Source organism: Melanotaenia boesemani, chromosome 14 (genome assembly GCF_017639745.1).
Source record: "Melanotaenia boesemani isolate fMelBoe1 chromosome 14, fMelBoe1.pri, whole genome shotgun sequence".
NCBI classification, from domain to species: Eukaryota; Metazoa; Chordata; class Actinopteri; order Atheriniformes; family Melanotaeniidae; genus Melanotaenia; species Melanotaenia boesemani.
The window spans coordinates 3,643,142-3,663,743 of NC_055695.1; the positions used below are offsets into that span (position 1 = coordinate 3,643,142).

At 39.0% G+C, this 20,602-nt stretch overlaps 2 protein-coding genes across 5 annotated transcripts; both read right to left on the reverse strand.

The window, feature by feature from the left end:
- Positions 1-1,266: 1,266 nt before the first annotated feature.
- c14h19orf25 (chromosome 14 C19orf25 homolog) lies at positions 1,267-4,212 on the reverse strand. The gene is made up of 3 exons (XM_042005949.1): positions 4,076-4,212; positions 3,332-3,502; positions 1,267-3,056 (listed from the first exon to the last, which is right to left on the reverse strand). The coding sequence occupies exons 2-3, from the start codon at positions 3,471-3,473 to the stop codon at positions 2,875-2,877; spliced, it is 324 nt and encodes a 107-aa protein (XP_041861883.1). The 5' UTR covers positions 3,474-3,502; positions 4,076-4,212; the 3' UTR covers positions 1,267-2,874.
- A 741-nt stretch (positions 4,213-4,953) lies between these two features.
- On the reverse strand, positions 4,954-18,331 carry LOC121652868 (receptor expression-enhancing protein 6-like). Of its 4 annotated transcripts, none has more exons than XM_042005946.1 (6): positions 18,180-18,331; positions 14,882-14,975; positions 12,955-13,093; positions 12,645-12,813; positions 12,404-12,549; positions 4,954-5,941 (listed from the first exon to the last, which is right to left on the reverse strand). In XM_042005946.1, exons 1-6 carry the CDS (start codon positions 18,310-18,312, stop codon positions 5,930-5,932), a joined length of 693 nt encoding a protein of 230 aa, XP_041861880.1. In that variant the 5' UTR covers positions 18,313-18,331; the 3' UTR covers positions 4,954-5,929. The 4 variants fall into 4 exon arrangements, with proteins under 4 accessions (XP_041861880.1, XP_041861879.1, XP_041861881.1 ...); XM_042005945.1 differs by lacking the exon at positions 4,954-5,941 and adding an exon at positions 11,045-11,067; XM_042005947.1 differs by lacking the exons at positions 4,954-5,941; positions 18,180-18,331 and adding exons at positions 11,045-11,067; positions 16,779-16,812.
- Between the last annotated feature and the right edge of the window lie 2,271 nt (positions 18,332-20,602).

Genomic DNA, 20,602 nt, shown 5'->3' on the forward strand with positions numbered 1-20,602 from the left:
TCCGTGTCGACCTTGTTTCATGCAGGCACTGATGTGAAGGTCTGAAGAACGCATCACTGATTTTAAATGTTCAGTTTGCAGGTGTTTCAGTGCAAACATTGAATTCAGCTTTTATTTGGCTTTACTGAGCAGAAAATTGCAGAATAAGGTCCCATTATTACTTCTGTTGGTTGTCCAGCAGACCTCTCTTCTTCATCAAATCCTTCAAAACATCAGCAGCTGCTTCCAGTTATGGAAAAGTAAATCCTACGGGAACTCTTGAATTGAACTAATCCAAAGAAGTAGACCTTTGAATCTCTATGAAGTAATAATAATAGTACATTTATAGATAGATAGATAGATAGATAGATAGATAGATAGATAGATAGATAGATAGATAGATAGATAGATAGATAGATAGATAGATAGATAGATAGATAGATAGATAGATAGATAGATAGATAGATAGATAGATAGATAGATAGATAGATAGATAGATAGATAGATAGATAGATAGATAGATAGATAGATAGATAGATAGATAGATAGATAGATAGATAGATAGATAGATAGATAGATAGATAGATAGATAGATAGATAGATAGATAGATAGATAGATAGATAGATAGATAGATAGATAGATAGATAGATAGGTAAACTTTGCAAAGTGAGCTGATGGGTATTGCTTTTATATTTACCATTAGTTCTACTGCAGTTAATCACCTCAGTTTTTGGAGGTAGCAGTGATCACACCTTCGTTCACCTGTGAAGCTGCTGAAGGTTTTGTCCTTTAAATGTCATCTTATGTCTTTGACTAATGGTTATGTCACATCTGCATTTCTCTAGTTTTTGGTTCAAAAAGCTTAAAAATTCCAGCAGGCATATATTCTGTTTATATTCCTGTATTCAATTCCAGAATATGTTATTCTTTAGAAAGGGTTATATCTGAAACTAAGTCCGTGTTTACGTTTACTGTGATTTCTATGTGATAATTATGCTAAAGCATAGAAAACTGAAAAAAAGCCTTTTAGTTTATTTTTGGAGAGGATAAAAACATCAGGGGGATGAAACTCTACCCGCATACACACATGTGGTTTCATGGCTCTTGGGTCTCAGTTATATAGACAATACAGATGTGCACGAGTTGGATTTCCACTCTTTTCTGTGGGTTACTTGATCATTTGCATATAAAAAAAAAGTTGATTTTGACCCAGTTAGGTATCCAGAAACATCAGTGAGAACAATTAAAAAGTTGCAGGTCAATAAAATGTACAACTAAGACACCCATGGGAGAAATGCTGATGTTTTATTTGTTGCTTGAGCTCAGTTAAAACTAGTGAATGAAAAAAAAGCAGCAGGAAGGATCAGTTCTGTTTTGAGGAAAATGTCTCTGCAGAGATGGAAGAAAAGATGTGGGACTAAAAAACGATTATATGAAGCACATTAAGCACATAAATAAACAGAAATAATGTGTAATCAAGATCAAGATGATGCTAAATGCAAGCTCAAGTCTTTTTATTGTATTTTATTTTCATCTGGTGTGTGACACACACACACCCATTTATCATTAGCAAATACCAGCATTTACAGGAACAAATGAAAACATTGTTTGGTCCTGACCAGCTTTAAAATGAGGTACAAGCTGCATGTCGCACGGCCTCGTTACTAATTAAGCAAAGCTAAAATGCAGAAGCAGTGAGTGACAAACTGTTTCCACCTCATGAACCAGCAGCTTGTAGAAGCTCCAGGTGCAGCTTAGAAAACCTCAGCTGTGCCGTGGTGACATGTTTTTTTCTCCAAACAAGCCATACTGTTGTGACCTTTAACATTTAACATGCTAACTGAAGCCCGGAGAGTCTGAGATGGAGCTTTTAGGTAGTTTCTCTGAGCATTGCGCGGTCTGATGTTGGGCTGAACTTACTGGGACGTCCACTTCTGGGAAGGTTAGCAGCTGCCTTGAATGTTTTCCACTTGAATAATCTTCCTCTTTGCAGAATGATGGAGTCCAGATAGTTTGGAAATCACCTTGTAACCCTTCCCAGATCGATAGGCAGCAACAGTTGCTTCTCCAGGATCATTGCTGACGTCTTTCCTCTTTGGGATTATGTTAACACACCTGGATGCAGCAGAGAGGACTTCACACTAATGATGATCAGTTTATCAGTGCGTTGATCAGCAGCACCTGCCTGCTTCTAACCCTCTTAATTACTGTGGAAGCAATAAGAAAGGACTTTTTCACACACTGCTTTTGCATTTTTGTTAGTTTTCAGTATTTTTCTTTTATGTCTTGGCATGTAAGCTTTAAAACTAAAATATTATATACTTTCTTTTACTTTATAATCAGGCTGTAGGTGCAGTTTCCATGGTTACAAACAACACAATGACTGAGCTGAATTATAGAAAAACAAAACAGGCCAGCGGCTAAATACAGGAAGGGAAAAGGGGCAAAAAGTGGCTTTGTATTCAGTGTGAACATATTTTTGCTTTATTCAGTTATTATTCCTTAGTTCTGAAGATTGAATGTAATCAGAACTTATCATAAATTTAATTTACAACTTATCAAACAAATCAGATCCACTTTTCCCAACATGCATCACCTCACAGTGGGGTAAAATTTAATTTGTGTCGACGTTTTGTCTGTTAAGTCAGGAGCACATCCTACAGCTCTGACTGAAAAGTTTCTCCCTACTGAAGCAGCAGGAGGCATCGATGTCGGTCCTCAGAGACACGTTCACGTTTCATATGTGAGGTCAGAGGTCAGGCAACGCCGTCGCTCCACCTGAGACTGAATCAAGGTCATTTGGACAGGTTTGTCAGGACTCTGTGATTAAAATAAGCGCTCAGGGAGAGTGTCCAGAACAAAAGAGGGAAGTTGGTGACCACAATAGTGTCGAATCAGAGAACTTGACCTTTGACCTGATCCACTTCTCTGTCCAGCTGCTCCCCTGCCGCTTGCAGCTCCTCCCTCTGGTGCCGTAGTCGGCTTTGAGCCTCTTTCAGTTGCTCATTCAGCTCCAGATACCTACGACACTGTTGGAATCTGAGCTCCACCTCACTGTCTGCAGGGGGGGACGAGTCTGAAGAGAAAACAGCAAAATAACTGAATCAACAGCCAGAAAAATAACAGCTAAAACATCAGCATAAGACTTTGCTATAATATAAATGTACTAAACAGAATGAATGACAGTTTTCTGGATGATGAAGCTGTCAATGTGCTTCTCATCAGATGAGAGCCAGATTATTTTAAATGCCCTGAATTTTTAAGGACAACAGTACAATACGAGTCATACTGATCTTAACTAGCTGCATCTTGCTGTGTTTGCACAGATTGTGAACATCTGTTTGGACTCACGTTGTCCAGTTCTCTCCAGGATGCTGAAGACCGGGTCATTGGGAGACGCTTTCTTAATGTCTTCCAGGATCTGGTCCACTGTGGGGGGTTCAGGGCGGCTAGGTAACACCATCCGTTTCTTATTTTTAGAGCCAATGTTCATTCTGCCGAAGACAACTTCACCTCCTCCATCTGAAACACAAATTTCATGTTCTTTTAAAAGAATGAAAAAGGTCAATTCCGCCTTCAGAAATCAGATTTGACTTTATTTAACTTACGGTTTGTCACATGTTAAACCCGAAAACATGTGGAGCTCGTGCAGCCTATAGCCGTGAAAGTGCATGGCATTTCTCTGATTTTAGTTAATTTATCAATCAAAGTTACAATTTTGTTGCAAATATTGACCACAGCAGATAGAATCTTGATAAAATAAATTTTATTGAATTCGACAAACAAAGAAGAATTATCTCCAATTTTAATTTATATAATCCCAGCTAATCCATACTCATCGTCCTGTAAATTAACCCAGTGATACAGTAATAATCAGATGTTTAACTCAAGCTGATCGTGGCAATTAATTGCATCTCGGTGAAAAACTTTTGAGCCGAATTATTTTAAATGTCAACAAAAATACTAACGAGTCTTTCTTGCAGTTAAAAATGACTGACAATTATACAATTATTTTGCAAGCTGTTGAACGGAATTCGGCACATTGTTTTAAAAAAACACGCCGGTTAGCCACACTGCTTTAATCTCAGATCTTACCAAAGTTTATGCGTCTAGGTGAAGCTTCCGATCGGGTTTCGGTTGCAGTTTACTACAAATTGAACCAGATGAACGGACAGAAAATGACCCCAACCTGGTGAAATTGTCAACAAGCACAACCGGAAGCTACAGAAAGGCGACGGAAAGCGTACGTGAATGCGTCACGTGCCACGTCAGCTTATGCTGGCTTCCTTTTTCTTTAAATTTATTTTTAATTTTTTCACTTTTATCCTTCAAGTTTATTTACTTATTTATTTGCTTTTACGTTTGTTTGTTTGTTTGTTTATTTGCTTGCTTGTTCATTTTCCTTTTTTATGAAGGCAGCTCGTGTCAATGAGCAAATTCGCCACCTACAGTGTTGGAGTGTGTTCTATTTGACCCCATTTTTGCTTGTTCTTATTTATTTTTTGTTGCAAATTTCCTCTGTAAGTGAAAAAAGTCCATATTCTATTCTATTCTATTCTATTCTATTCTATTTTAATTTCTTGCTTTAGAAATTCATGTTATCACATGCATTTACCTTTACAGAGGAATAAAAAATGTGTTTTTTTTGTTTTGTTTTGTTTTGTTTTGTTTATGTTTTGTTTGATTATGAACAGAGAAGACCAAACTACAGCTCTTTGGGAATGCAGAGCTTTAGCTAGAGACACTAAATAAATTAAAGTATGGACTCAGATTTTGCCATATGTGTCAAACAGTGTCAGAAAATCATGTGCAAAGTGAAGGTAAAGTTCTAGTAACTTAAATCTGTTATCGGGAGACTTGTTTGATACTTTATTTAACACATACAAGACCAAAGAACATAAATTCAGTGTGTTCACTGGCCAACTTTATTGTCTTTAGAAAATATAAACAAATTTAAGGTTTGATGCCAGCAACACAGTCAAAAAAAGTTAGAAGAGAGACAAATAAGACAAGTAATAAGTAACAGCAATCTGGAAGTTTCTACAATCAGCAGATTAAGTGGTGACAGGTGAGGGCGCCAGTACTGGGTATAAAAGAAGCATCTGCCAAAGGTTTTGTCTTGACAGGATGTGACGAGCTAAATGTTGTTTTAGGAAAAAAAGCCAGTTAACAGATTTGTCGTAATGGATAGATGAATTTTTTATTCAGATGAGGAAGTAGTGAACCAAGGAAGCTGCTTAATGATGAAGAAGATAATGGCAATGGAAAAGAATAGATGCAAAGCTGTTCACTGATTGATTCCTGAGTGGAAAACACTACACATTGTCTTTGTCTGATGATCATTAATATGCTTTTTTTCTTTTAGCTTATTGGTATTTGAGTTTTCAGTTGCAGTTTGGTTAGGTTTAGGCACTCATCCCCCTCTCAAACAAGCAGGCTGGTCTAGCAAACCAAACTGTACCTGGTAGGCATGAGAGAGCAAATCTGAAAACCAAACAAATTAATAATGAATTCCAGTGTGACTAAAACATTGATTAAAGAAAAGAACAGAAGAAATCAGCATTAATTGTTTTATGGTGGCCTTGAACTCAGTTCAGTTTTAATCTGAGCGATCTGAAGTTAGTGCATGTTTTAAAACTGCAGTTACAGGATTTGGTTTAACATTAAGAAGAAGTGGTGATGTAGCCCACGGAGGTGCAAAGTCTGTCTGAGTTCATTAAAATCAAGATTCAGGAGCTTAAAAAAACACAGTGATCCCCAGATCATAAATATAAATACAGAGAAAACAAGAGACTGTTGTCAGTTTCTGCACTACAGCAATACAACACATGACAGATAAATGAAATCAGTCTTTCACTGGAGCAGGATTTTCTGTTGGGATCTGTCATGATGAAGAGGAACATCTTCACTCTCCTCTTCTTCACAGAGGCTCCTCTTCTTCCTCTGCTGCTATCTGACGGCCTGAAAAACAGGAGGAAACATGGAGTGATTATATTCTTCTTAGGTTTGTTCATTCTCATTTTTAAAATTATTTGTTTAAAATGGTTTAATTTATTAAAACAAATAATAGTCTAATTTAATGTTTGTAATAATAGACACATATAAAATCCACTTTTATCTCCTGTTCATCTCTGAATATGTTAATTTTTGCTCAGTTTATCAGAATTAATCATACAGGAGGAGCACATTGTTTTATCCTCCCCTGGACCACAGATCCAATTTGAAATAATGTGCCAGTTTTGCAGCTTCTGTAAAACAAGGACAAGCTGCACAAAACAATGTGGATGTTCAAATAACAAAAAATATTCTAGCCAAGGCTTCCTCACCTACACAAGTCATCGTTTTAAAGCAAATTTAAAAAGCTCACTTGTTGTCAGACTATGACCATTTGCTACGAAACTGCATTTTGGCCTTTACATTCCACCTCTTTTCATTTTCAGGGTTTTTAGCTGCACATTAAAAAAGCCAGTTCAAACTTAATGGTTCAGTGTTGTTTCAGATATGAGAATCAGATTTATATTTATTTCGAGTGACCAGATTTATGTTGGTGAAAACGACGTGGGTTGAGTGTAGTGTATCATGCTGTACGTGGCATCATGATGGTGTGGATACACACAAACATGTCCACATTCAAGGCTACCACAGTATGCTGAAGAGCTTAATTTACACACAAACAAAATTTTAAAAAGAGACCCTTTGTGTTTATGCAGTACTGATGCAAGCTTCCAGCACCCTGTTTTGTATGTCACGAACTAGGCTTTCCATGCACCATCACCAAGGTGAATATGGGAATTTTGAATTTCTGCATTTTCTAGCTTTACTAGATAGTGGATTTTCAGATCCAACACTCCTGAACAACTTCATCCCCGAGCTACAAAAGCCATCAGTCCAAACCATGCACCTTGTCTTCAGTTCCTCTTATCAAGTTGTTTGTGAAAAACATGGAGAAAGTGAGGAAGTTGAAGTTGAAGGCAGAGTCACACACTTTCTCCATAATTTGGCTGCAGTGAAGAGACACTAAATTACTCTGGCTTCTCTTCACTGCAACTGCCTCTTTCTCCCTCTTCCTCCCCTGTTGCTCGCTGTCTGAGAAAGTGGATAACAATAATAAGTGACTGAAAGACCACAGGTTGTGAAGATGGGAGGGCGGGTGTCTGCTAAGCTCACAGTCAGCACGGGATCTCCGCAGGGCTGCTGCCTCAGCCCCAAACTCTTCACCCTGTATACACATGACTGTGTCTCCACCCAGGACAGTACCATCATCATCAAATATGCTGATGACATCACTGTCCTGGGCCTCATCAAGGCGGGAGACGAGTCAGGATACAGGGCCCTGGTCAACAACATCACTGTCTATGGAGAGGAGAATGACCTCATCCTCAACACAGACAAGACGAAAGAAATAAGCCTGGACTTCAGGAAGAACCCTCCCCCTCTACAGCCTCTTTTCATCAGAGGGACTGAGGTGGAGAGGGCAGACAGCTACAGATTCCTAGGACTGCAGGTAACATCTGACCTGAGCTGGACTCGTAACACCACAGCCACAGTGAAAAAAGCCCAGAAAAGACTTTATTTCATTAGACTGCTCAGGAAAGCTGGTCTGAACCATCGCCCTCTCACGCTGGCCTACAGAGGACTGATAGAGAGCATCCTCACCGCAGGCATCACTGTCTGGTATGGAAACACCACACAGGCAGAGAGGAAGGCTCTGCAAAGAGTCATAAAGACTGCGGAGAGGATAATAGGCACAAAACTTCCTTCCATGGACTGTATGTACGAGCAGCGCTGTCAGAAAAGAGCAGAGGGAATCATCAGAGACTCACTTCATCCCGCTCACCCTCTGCTCAGACACAAACACTGTGCGCGTACAACCTCAGACACAGCAGAGCGGACAGTATCAAAACTCACAGGACTCGCTTTTTCAACAGCTTCTTCCCAACCACAGTCAGACTGATGTCAAAACAAAACTACTGAACTTATGCAAAATGCAAAATGTGGAAGACACCATCTCACTTTAATTACATGTGCATGTGCAATATCTGACCTGCAGTATCATCACCTGTGAAACAGGATGATGTCTTTTATATCCCCTCATGTATAATGTGCAGTTCTTCTGATCAGTGTTCAGTTGCTTGAGAATTTCATGTGCATTATTCTCCCTCTCCCCCTACCCACTCCTCTATCTCACAATACCTTCTGCTCTTGTACAGCACTGTACAGTGTATAATAGTATGGCTACATATTATATTTTTATATATATATTTTTTGTATTTATACATTTTTTACTATAGTTTATTTTCTAATGTGTACAGTGTTCATTTATTCTTATTCTTGATTCATCTTTTCTCTCCTACTACTTAAAACTGTGACTCTGAAAGAGCCCTGCACAAGAATTCCAATGTACCTTGACTTTTTGGTTTTATGTACAAATGGCAAATAAAGAACTTTGAAGTGTGGGACTGAAATGCAACATAAATCTGATGTAAACATATTTGAGGCTGAGATAGAGCAAACTCCTGAACGATTTAAAAGGCTGGGTGCACTTTTTAGCTCCCAAATTAGGACATATACAGGTAAAAGAAAACAGCTCACCCTGGTTTATAGAGGTTGTGAGGTTACAACATGTCAGTCACTTATGGATGTCATAGCATTCTGGGCCTACTGACCAAGCTAATTCGCCTCTTAGACTTCTAACAGGAAAGCAGCAGGGCACTCATTCTGACACGATGCTGACACATTCAGCTGCAGAGAAATGGCAGGAAGGCGTGTTTGAGAGCAAGGTTTTAGTAACTTACCATCAGTCTACTCCAAGCTCATCCTGATGTGCACATAAATAACAATGGACACAACCAACAGTTACAACCAACATCTTTACTTTTAAAGAATCTGGGTTTAGATCAGGAAAGAGCTTCAGGTTTTCTGCTCTGCTGTTCATGAAGCACATAAGCAGCCAGAGTTGTTTTCTCACATGCAAACACGTGGTAATGCAAATATCTACATTTGATCCAGAGTTCTCGTGCATATTTTCTGGCCAGCTCTGTGGTAAAATCTCAGAGAGACTGCAGGGATGAGACGGTGTGTGAATGTAGCAGCTAATCTTCTGGAGCATTACTGTTAATGGACATGCATGCTAGCTCCAGATTCATTTCTACTGGACCAATATGTTGCTTTCCACTCACTTGTTACGATAGTGGATATTTTCAAACTGTGTGGTCACATAGTCATCAAGGAGCTGCATCCATCTTGTAAGTAAAACACAAGTTTCAAGAATGAAATTAGTGCATTGTGTCCTGTGTTCTGTGCACATTCTGCTGATTATCTGGCGTTTATGTGTGAAAACAGCTCAAGTTTGATTGAAAAATGTGCAGCATTCAACTCCACCTGACTGATCCAACAACACCATAGGCATGTGCTGTGCTGAAAATCTTTGATCCTTAAAAAATGCACAAGAAATTCCAGCTGCTTGGAAGCAAAATACAGTATAATTTTGCGTAAGCCTTTTTCACTCCGTATGGTATTGGCTTCAATTAGATTACAAATATGACTTTTAAATGACTAAACCCAGTGTTAATAAAGACATCCCTCAGGCATCAGTCCAAGTGTTTGGACCTAAAATCTAACAGTGGATCAGTCCGGTGGAGATAAAGTTGCTGTAATTAGAAGCTGTAATTAGAAGAAGAAGAAAAACGGGAGGTAGAGGTGGATACCTTTTAGGTCTGTTCAGGTCTGCAGTCAAATCTGCAGCTAAGAATCACTGAAGATGAAAGAAACTCTGCCTTTAACCTTGAAAACTTGAGGTCCCCAGCAAGAGGACGGTGAGAACAGATGGTGCCAAACTGTAGTGAAATGGCAGTTTTGGAGACCCCTCCTGAACTGGCGGTCCTAAAACTCTCATTTTCTTTTGCTTCACTTTATCAGAGTTGGCTTTTGTAGAGATAATGTTCACATATTTTATATAATATGATAGAGACTGATGGTTAAGAGCTACAGCTGCATCATTCCAAATGTATATCCATACAAATCCTGGAGGTGTTTTTTGTTTTTTATTTTTTTTAGGCGAGCCTGAAACTTTTTGTGCTATGTGCCATCTTCATTTATTCTTTACCAGCAACACATACACTGATATTTACACATCTTATTCTAAAAGTATTCAAAAAGCAATCGTGCGTCTCTGTTGAGAGATCAGAATTGTAAACACAAGACTAACTAATAGACTAACTAATTAATTATCAGCCTTTTTGACTCCCAACTACTGGTGTTGTAACCCTTATGCCATATGTGTCCATTTTTATGCATTTTCTGAGACCTTTTGCATCATTTTATGGTAAAAACTTTGCTCTAAACCCTGTTGAACATCTAATATTTGCTTTCTGCCTCCTGGTGGATACAATAATAATAATACAATAATGGACCACAATAATTTTGACATAGGCATCACACAATAAGAAACAGTAATTATGCAAAATAAAGTTATTATTTTATTTATTTATTTATTTATTTTTAATTTTATTTTACATTTGTTTTACAAGGGCCAAATAAAGACTTTAGATTTAAAAAATTACACTGTTTGCCACATTTTGTCGGGCTTGATAGAGTTAATCTTCTTCTTAATTAACTAAACAGGAAGTAAATTATGAAAAGTGAGTAAAAATCAACACACACAAAAATAAAAATAACACACTGCTGCTGCAAATTTAATAAGGTTTAAAATAAATCTACTTCAACATATTTAAACATCCCACACTACTTGGTAAAAGTACTTTAAAATAGTTTGTTAGGTTTAGGAAAGTTTCTTAGTTTGAATTGAAACCATCTCTGTAAATCAATATTCTATCAAAATAAGATTTTTTTTCTGGATTATGTCTTTCCAGTCCCAACCTCTGGTCCCAAGCTAAATGTGGTGGACAAAGTTTCATGTTTAATGAATATTTCACATTTTTCAGAGAAACAGAGCAGAACTTTTACACTCTTCGGGTCTTTAAAGGGTCATTAGGGTTCATGCTAATTCTGATCACACCACATTCACTGACTGCTTCTACTCTAACACCAAACCAGCTGACTTACCACACTGGTTAACCAAGGAAAGGCTGGAACAGGTGACAGGACAGCAATGTTATCAGATCATCCATTTATTTATGAGCTCTACACACAAACACTTCATGGAGGAGGTGTGAGAAAAATCTCAAGGTGTTTTCATGTGTTACTATGACAGATAAACTTCAAAATTTACAGAAAACATGACAAAATGTGTTGAAAAATAAAGAGAAAGTTTCAACATATTAAGTACAAATAATCCTGATAATAGAGAAAAAATATGTCTGTAATAATACAAAATATTACTAAAAAATCTGAAATAATTTCATAATCATGTTGGAAAGGACACCAATAACTATTAAAAAAATTAGGTTGTTAGTTAAGAAGATTTATGAATAAAACCCAATTCCAAAAAAGCTGTGATGCTGTGTAAAATGTAAATAAAAACAGAATACAATGATATACCTCATAAACCCTTATTTTTATTCCCAATAGAACTTATCAGATTTTAAGACATTTTACTATTTCATGGAAAATATGAGCTCACTTTGAATTAGATGGCAGCAACACAGGGTGACGTTTACTGCTTCTTCCAACATCTGAGAGACTTTTAGTGAGATACCCAGTCATGTTACTCACCCTCAGCCAATTAATCTAATTATTTGTCAAATGCTCTTCCAGTTGTTTCTTTTTATTTGTACCAGTTACTTTTCCAGCATTTTGTTGCCTCTGTTCTGACTTTTTAGAGAAGTGCTGCCATCAGATTCAAAATTATCTCATATTTTTTCTTAAATGATAAAAATGTCTCAGATTCAACATCTAATATGTTGTTTATGTTCTACTGGCAATAAAATATGGGTGATGAGATTTGGAAATCAGTGTATTCTGTTGTTAGTTCCATTTTATAAAGCCTCCTTGGGATTTCGGTTTTAAGTATTTTTCCAACCAGGAAGATGATCTGTATTAAAATGGTCTTTCTGCTCCAACCCTGTGCTCTCTCTTAACACATCTCTCATTAATTAAAGCACATAGAAAGTCTACTGTTAAACGTCATGTAGCTTAGCTTGTTGAGTTCAGCCAGTCTGCAGAGTCTGTTGCCATTTTCCCTCTCTTTTTCCACCTTTCTGTCCAGATGCAGTCAAATAACAGACTCCAGCACCAGAAACTACTCTAAAATTAACTACAGCCAACAGAACAGACCTCAGCTCAGGCGACATCTACGCTGTTTGTCTCTACGAAGCTTTGCTCCACTTTATTACAACTTGGCTGAATGTCAGATCTGCATCCATCACTCCAAGTTGGAGTAAACTGGTTCAGATAGTTTCTCTAAGACTGGTTTAAGGCAGACATGCAGGGAGGAGGTGGGGAGAGCACATGTAGTTTACTTACTGGTTTTTCTTCTTCGCTCGGCTGTGATGGAGCAACTTTAGCTGTTGAGGTTTGTGCTGATGAACTTGGTAAGCTCTTTGGTTCGGATTGAGCTGCTGGTGCTACCGTTGTCATCAGGGTTTTATTCTTCACCAGAGTGGTCAGAACTGAAGGAGAAGCAGGCAAGAAAACAGATGTTATCTACTTAGAACTGGTGGAAAAATGCTGAGAGCTGATCTTACTGGTGTTGGACTGGTAGAACCTTCTCTGGTGAGGTTCTCTGCAGCACTCATGGCCTTCCCACCAAGGTTGCTAACCATGTTGTCCACTGTGGCCTCGTGGCGGAGGAAGACAGGCCGAACCACTTTGTTGTAAAGGATTTGGGAGCCGTTCCATGACATCGGGGCCATGCACCACAACAGGAACAGACACTGGGACAGAAAACAGAGACATACTGTTAATTAAACCTTTTGAAATGTTTCATCTTCTAGAACAGCAAGATTTCTTCCTCACAACAATCTCACAGCAAGACGAGTTTATCACTCATCGTTAACTCCTGTGTGGGGTCTTACCTTGAACGCATAGTAAAACGGAAACCAGTAGAGGAAAATATCAGAGAAGAACTCGCCCAGGCTGAAGACGCCATACACCACCCAGTAAGTCAGCCATTTTGTGTCATCTTCTTTGCACGGACTTTCGATGGCTTTGATTCTGCAGAGAATCGGTGTTTTGCAAGAACTTTAATTAAAAGAAGTAACAAGATGTAGTCGTAGCTGTCACACCTTTAGAATGTTGTGCACAGTAAACCTCATATCTTGGAAAAAAAAACACATCAAGTTTTCCCAGACATTACATGTTTGGCCCAGTTATGGCCCACATCTGCCCTTTTGTTTGGCCGATATTTGACCCTGGCTTATGCCTTTGACTCCATGTGAATATAGCTGCCAAAGTAGTTACTGTAAGCTTTGTCTAACACTCATATTTGGACCACCTCTGGTCCACACAGCACCTACTGTAATCCACATCCAAGCCAACATCTGACATATGGACTACATGTGGCCCACAAGACACTTTTAGCTAAACCACAAGTGCCCAAAGTAGCCCGAATTAGGCCCAACGTGTCTGCTGCAGGTTAGGGCAGGACTATTTTACTCGGTGCAGTCCTGCAGGTTTTCTGTGTGTCCCTGCTCCAGCACACCTGACTCAAATTAAATGGATCCAACAGTCTATGACGTTCTGCAGAATAAGTCATTAATTTGAGTCAGATGTGTTGGAGCAGGGAAACATTGACCCTGGGTTAGGGTGTAGCAGAAAATGCCGTCTCTCTTGCACCTTCACAAAAAAATCTGGTGTTTATTGTCCGAGAGAGAAAGTCTAAATTTATTCTCCGACAGGTAAAAAACAACAATTTGAGATAAAGCTTTCATTTTGATTTCAGGAGATTTCACTTTTTATTTTGGTGAGACCATTAATGTTTGCTGTGTTGACGAGAGATCTGATTGATTTTTTATTATTTGTATTGATGACATCACAGACTCTTTAACAGTTTTCTAATGAGATGGATTAATAACACAGTGCCATTGTGACCTGTGCCATTTGAAGACTGTCTATTGCTGTAAAGTCAATCCTTTGTTATGATCTACAAAATCATTTGACAAAACCCCCTGCTAGAATATGCACCCCCTCCTATTCCTGACTGGAAACCGCATGACCGCACCGCATGAAGTGTTGAGACCTCCTGTTATTTTATGTATTTCTGTGACATCAGGTTGACATTATTCTTCTCTCCCTTCTAATCTGTTCTAGATATTCTACTCACACTCTTCAGAGAATCTGAGCAGTGAAGGAGGAGGACAAGTTAGTCTGCATGATAAGATGAGATAAATTAACTCAGATATTTATCAGTTTCTGGTTCCAGATGAGGCTGGAAGACCTGATGGTGTAACTCTGGTTCATGTACATAACATTAAGTTTTGCTGTGTTCCTTCTCTCCTCTTTGTGGTTGTTCCGTGGGACTCATTTAAAAGTGAGTTTTGTTCCAGTCTTTCCCACCATCAGGCCACCTAAAGGTGCTCTCAGGTAAGACTTTGTTTACAGTCTTTTTACAGTTTAAGTTCACATTGAGTTTCCTGTGTTAATCTTTCTTCCTGATTTATTTTGTGGAGTTTTTCTCTTTGGTTACTTCCTGGTTTTCCGTTGCTGATCATCACACCTGCTCCTCCTTTGTTGTTATTGTCTCGGTATATAATCTGCTAGGCTTCCTTTTCTCTGTCTCATCGTTGTTTCCTGTCTGGTCACCTTCAGTCTTGTCTCTGGTTGCACTGTAGTGCAGATGAACAATGCATACCAGACAGCGTCCACTACAGACTGTGTACTGTGTTGGTTGGAAGCGTGTTCATTAATTTTGTAGCACAAATAAATATATATAAAAGTTATTAAAGTAATATATAAATCAGTGTTAAACTTGAGAAACAAACAAACAAAAACAAAACAACTTACGAATAATAGGCTGGATAGACGAAGCCAATCAGATTGCAGAGGAGTGAGGCACCATATCCGTACACCAGGTAGAGTCCTGTCAGTGAGACGGCACCTGGACGAGGACACACAGGACACGTCAGGTTCACTTTGAAGCAGATTTAATATAAATATATGAAGCTGTACACCAGCCAGGCTTTTATCTGTCTCATTTTATCCTTCAATTCCATCTAATACTGTTTCATTAGAGGCAAAAATTTTTTCTCTTACATTTCATGTACAAGTCTATTGAAAGTGCTGCACACAAAAAATACAGCATTACAGCAGGGGGCAGAAGAAGCATTAAAAAGTACATTAAAACAAACTTTAAAAAGAAAGAAATTATTAAAAAAAACAGAAAAAGTTGAAATAGAATAAGATGCAAGAAATAAAGTTCCAGTGTGAGAAATTAACAGCTGTTCTGATAAAAAGGAAGCAAATAGAAAAGTTTTAACCCTGATGTAAAACTGCTGAGTCAACAGAACTGCAGTTTTCTGGGAGTTTGTTCCACACGTGAGGGGCATAAAAGCTGAACGCTGCCTCTCAACGTTTAGTTCTGACTCTGTAGACCTGACCCTGATGACCTGAGTGATCTGGTTGCTTCATAACTAGAGGTCCTGAATGGATTCTGGTCCTGAACCATTCAGGTCTTTGTAAACTAACAGCAGGATTTTGAAGTTAATTATTTAATAGACAGGAGCCAGTGTAAAGATCTGACTGGAGTTCTAGGATCTACTTTCCTGGTCTTGGTGAGGACTGGAGTAGCAGCGGGACTAACTGCAGCTGTCTGATGGACGTTTTAGGGAGACCGGTGAGAACAGCATTACAGTAGTCCAGTCTACTAAAGATAAATGCACAGTTTTTCTAAATGCATTAAAAGTGCTTGGTCAGGGTAAAGAAAACATCAAGATTAGAACATCAGCAAATCAAAGGTCTGTTTGAGAATAAATACTTGGTTTTGGTACTAAGTTATAATTAGGTTGAGGTTAAGGGGGTGAAATCATCCCAGTAGAGCCACATTGTCGTGCTGGCATATTAATAATCTTCAGTAGAACAATCTGACTTTAAATACCAGCAAAAAAAATTTCTTCTTCAAAAAAGATAAAGACCAGAACGATTTTTAAGGGCTGATTAATATGAGATAAATGTAATAAACTGCCTTGATTATTTGTCTGAATTAATATTTGTCATTCCCAGTTTAAGAAATTACGTTACAAAGAAGTATAAGAATGATATTAAAGAAAGAACTGTAATAATTACAAATCTAAACAAAATGTAAAATTAGCAAGCTCACGACAAGCGGTCATGTAAAAGAAAATAAATAAAAAATAAGTCAGCTTTGAGATCAGAATACTTCTTCCATCCTGATGTTTAACTCTGGAAATGTTAACGGGTTTCAGTTCAGTTATTTGTAGAAACAAAACTAAACGCTCAAAAGCTGCTGTGACCTCAAACTGCACAGCCTACAGCAGCAAACGGCAGAGATTTCCCCTCATTCTGCTCTTGACTAATCATGATCTAAAAGAAGAAATCCTGTTATGTGATGCAGATCTGAGGATTCTGCAGCCTGAGTTATACAAGCTGGATGTCTTCTAGAGATAATCGGCTCTATGCCGTGTTAAAGTGGAGGTAACGTAACACAGAGATGCTGAAAGCGCCGTAGCTTTGTGTTTTAAACAAGCCAGCTTTAAAATGATGGGGGAGAACCTGCCTCTTGTTTGAAGACAGACCCACTAACCCTTTGAAAACTGTTTTCATCTCTTCATAATCTGGCAACAAATGTGGATGTTCAAGTCAAATTTCTGGCTAAAACTGAGGTGAAACAAATGAACAGCTTCTAACTGCACGTAGACCAGAAACAATGAGGAAACTTTCCTACCTCTGATCAGCTTATGCTGCTGTTCAGTCATGGAGGCCGCTCTGCTCTGCTGCCTGTCCCTGCAGATAATCTGCTTTAACGTCACTGCTCAGAGTGGGAGACAGCGAGCACCAGGCACCACGCTGACATCATGTCCTCCTCACTGTCGCTGATCCACTGCACTCTCAATACTCTGCTGTTCCTCGCTCACGGGACCTCTGCATTCACAAGGACCTGACACTCAGACTGAACTACTCTCCTAAAGTCTCCATAGAGCAGCATTTCCCCAATCCTGGTCCTGGAAACCTTCTATGCTGCATGTTAAAGATGTTTTCTTCCCTCAAAGCACCTGATTGGACTAATGAGAACTTATCAGGCTTCTGCATTTGGGTCAGTGTGCCAGAACAGTTTACACCAGAGCTCCACAGCACACAACTAGGTAGAAAACATCGGAGTGGCTTTGTTGTCATCTCCAGTGATTAGAAATTAAAATGACAACTTCATTAGGAGTCAGATTTTTGGGTTTGGTGAGTTTCCTGGTTCATGTCTGTTTGTCTCTGGTGTGCAGGTCTGTGCAGATGTTTTCACATCTGCTTTAATGAAACAAGGCTATAATACACAAATTCAGGGTTTGATTTGGGAATTCTGGAACATTAGTTTGCACGGCCTTACAATTCCACGTCTAACCTTGGAGTGTGTAAGGAGGTAGGACCAGCTAGTGTGGGTCTGGGAAGGGATTCGGGCCTGCCGCAGCACTTTATTGGTCTTTTTTATGTTCTTTATTGTCATTTTCTCCCTGATTATATGTTATATATTGTTCATAGTTTACGTTTGATCTTCCGTCTCTCCAGACATAAAATGAACATAAAATACAGACACACACTCATTCACACTCAGCTCTTACAGAGGCAACCCCCCACCCCCCCCCTTCCACACACACATATGCTGAGGTAGCACAAGTCAGCTTTTCTGTATGTATATGTTATTTTTCTCTTTTTTTCCCCATGTTTCCCTACTTTTTATTAGTTGGAATAAATGTTTCTCTTCCCACCTTTGTGAAGTTAGTAGGTTTTTTGTCTTAACTTTGCTTTGGATTTTACATTTGGTGGTTGTTTGTTACTGTTGAATATTGTAAAAAAAAAACTGTAGAGGATTCTTTGTCAGTTTAACACTACTAAGAGAAAAATATCAGCTTTAATTTGGATTTTTAAAACAAGGCCACTAGCTGCATAAATGACGCAGGAAACATTTCTGTGTCCACACAGCAGCTGTTCATGTGAGGATTAACTGAATCCTCTTCAGTTTACGGTCTTGCTGTGTTTTGGTACCGATCTACTGAATCCAAACCAGAGAGATGCAGAATCACTAGAAACTATTTCACTAGAACTGAGCAGGTTACACAACGGGAGAAACCTCACGTACCGCCAGCAAGGACCTTCTTCTTGATCCCTGTCTTCTCCTCCACCTTCCCCAGAAAGTCCGTCACCACGTTCTTCTCACCCAGGAATTTATCAGCTCGCTCTTTGATGGAGTAGAAGACGTCCAGCAAGCCCATGATCCTCAAAGCGTCCTCAAATAAATGAGGAGTTGGAGGAAAGCAACCTGTGGCAGAGAGGAAAACACAGCCGGGTGGTAATCCTCTGACAGCAACAATCTGCTTTAATGAGGAGGAGGAGGAGGAGGAGGAGGAGGTGAATCATGTGACAGACCAGTAGTAAACCCAAAAGGTATTCCTTTCAGAGTTCTTTTCTAATGTTCTTTTAGTTTTTACTAAATATTACAGTGGTGATGAAACAGAGGATTTCCTGCTTTTAAGTGAAGCTGCATCTATCAGCTCCTTTCCTGCAGGCCGGGATTAATCCAAGATCCTTCCAGGGGATTTATAAATAAGATGATCATGCAGGATCATGCAGGAGGTGAGTGTTGTGTTTGGGTTGTGGAACAGTGGACCAGATCTATACTCCCAGCAGGGTCCTGGAAAGGGCATGGGACTTCACCAAACCAGTCTACATGTGCTTTCTAAGAACAGCTGGAGCTCCGTGTTGTGAGACTTTTCTTTGGGATCAGCTTAGTCTGGGCCAACCAAGAGTGATTTCACTACCATGAAATAAATAAAGAAAAATAAACACATAGAGCAGGGTAGAGCTCGATTTGGTCCTACAGGTTTTTGATGTTTCTCTGCTCCAACACACCTGCCTCTAATGAATGAATCATTGTGCAGCGCTTCATAGGCTGTAGTTTCTGAGGAGACTGGGGTCGTTTAACATCTCCAAGAAACTGCTGCTGATATTTTACCAGTCTGTTGGGGCTGCTGTTTTCTTATGCTGTGGTTTTGTTGGGGGGCAGAATTAAAAAGAGTGTTGGACAGACTGGTGAGGAAGCCTGGATCTGTGGTGGGCACAGAGCTGGACCCCCTGGTGTCAGTGGCAGAGAGATGGACCCTAGAAAAGACATCCTGGACAACATGCAGCACCCCCTACATCTGACCCCCCACCCCCACCCTCAGCTATAAGACTGTTGAATGGTGACCTGGGAGGATCATGATCAAATTCATACTCACATTTATCTCAGGACTGTTTGCACATAAACACATTGCACGTTCTCTTTGCACTGCACTATACTGTATTATGTTGTTATTGACCTGTTTTGATAAGTTTTTGATGCTAACTTGCTGTTTTCTTGTACTTCTTATATTTATGTTGATTACTTGAATTTCTTCAGGATGAATAAAGTTTCCATTTATCTGCCTGTCTATGTAAAGTTTGGTTTCTTTGCCTCGAGACGCTCCAGGATTGTACATAATAAATGTTAGAGTGGCATCAAAATGTGTCAGAAGCACATAAAGTACATAACTTTCTGAGCTTAAAACTGGCTGGACAGAGCGTAGAGAAGAGACAAGGGGCTGAACTTGTTAGTGGGTGTTGAAGTTCAGACTTACAGAAGATAACAGCAACGTCTAGCTGCTTAGAAGAGAATGAGATATGAAGAAATGAGAGCCAGGATCATAACACAAGATAAACTCTTTATTTCATAAGCAGCTATGACACATAAGGGTTTATTATTTTATAGCATTTGTGAAATTGTGACATATTTACAACTTAATTTATTTTTAAATATGTACCCTGGATTCTGCTGCACATTGTAACTATAGGTTATAACTATTGTATAAAAAGTTAACAGTCTGACAAACCTTCCAAATTATTAGCAAGTCAAATTCGCCAAAAAGCAGCGTCTCGTAATATCTCGCAGATTGTGCTACCTGATGGCTCCTCTACAGAGGACCACCAAACTATCAATAACTGCTTTAAGGAGTTCTATTCTAATCTATACTCTTCAGATTCAGCAGCTGATAAAAAACAATTAAATGCCTTTTTTTCCAAACTGGACGTTCCTGTAATTGAGTCTGCCTCTAAAGATCGATTGGAGCAAAGTCTGACGCTGGAGGAAATTAAAAATTCTATAATGTCTCTTCAAAGCGGTAAAGCCCCAGGCCCGGACGGGTTTCCAACCGATTTTTATAAAAAATTTAAAGATAAACTTGCTCCTCTTCTCCTCTCAGTCTACACTGAAGCATTGGAGAATGACACTCTTCCACCTACACTTCGTCAGGCTTCAATAACATTATTACTTAAAAAAAGTAAGGACCCTCGAGATTGCTCATCCTACAGGCCAATTAGCTTGACAAACTGTGATGGTAAGGTGTTCTCGAAGGCCATTGCTCTCCGGCTGGAAACAGTTCTCCCTCATATAATTTCTGAAGATCAGACTGGGTTTATCCAAGACAGACACTCCTACTTTAACCTGAGACGATTATTTAATATAATTTACACTGAACCAAGTACTCC

Coding starts and splice junctions, on each gene's coding strand:
- c14h19orf25 (XM_042005949.1), bottom strand. CDS start 3,473: ATGAACATTGGCTCTAAAAATAAGAAACGGATGGTGTTACCTAGCCGC. Junction 3,057..3,331: donor CCTGGAGAGAACTGGACAAC/GTGAGTCCAAAC, acceptor TTTTCTCTTCAG/ACTCGTCCCCCCCTGCAGAC.
- LOC121652868 (XM_042005945.1), bottom strand. CDS start 18,312: ATGGGCTTGCTGGACGTCTTCTACTCCATCAAAGAGCGAGCTGATAAA. Junction 14,976..18,179: donor GAAGAAGGTCCTTGCTGGCG/GTACGTGAGGTT, acceptor GTCCTCGTCCAG/GTGCCGTCTCACTGACAGGA. Junction 13,094..14,881: donor GTCTATCCAGCCTATTATTC/GTAAGTTGTTTT, acceptor GATTCTCTGCAG/AATCAAAGCCATCGAAAGTC.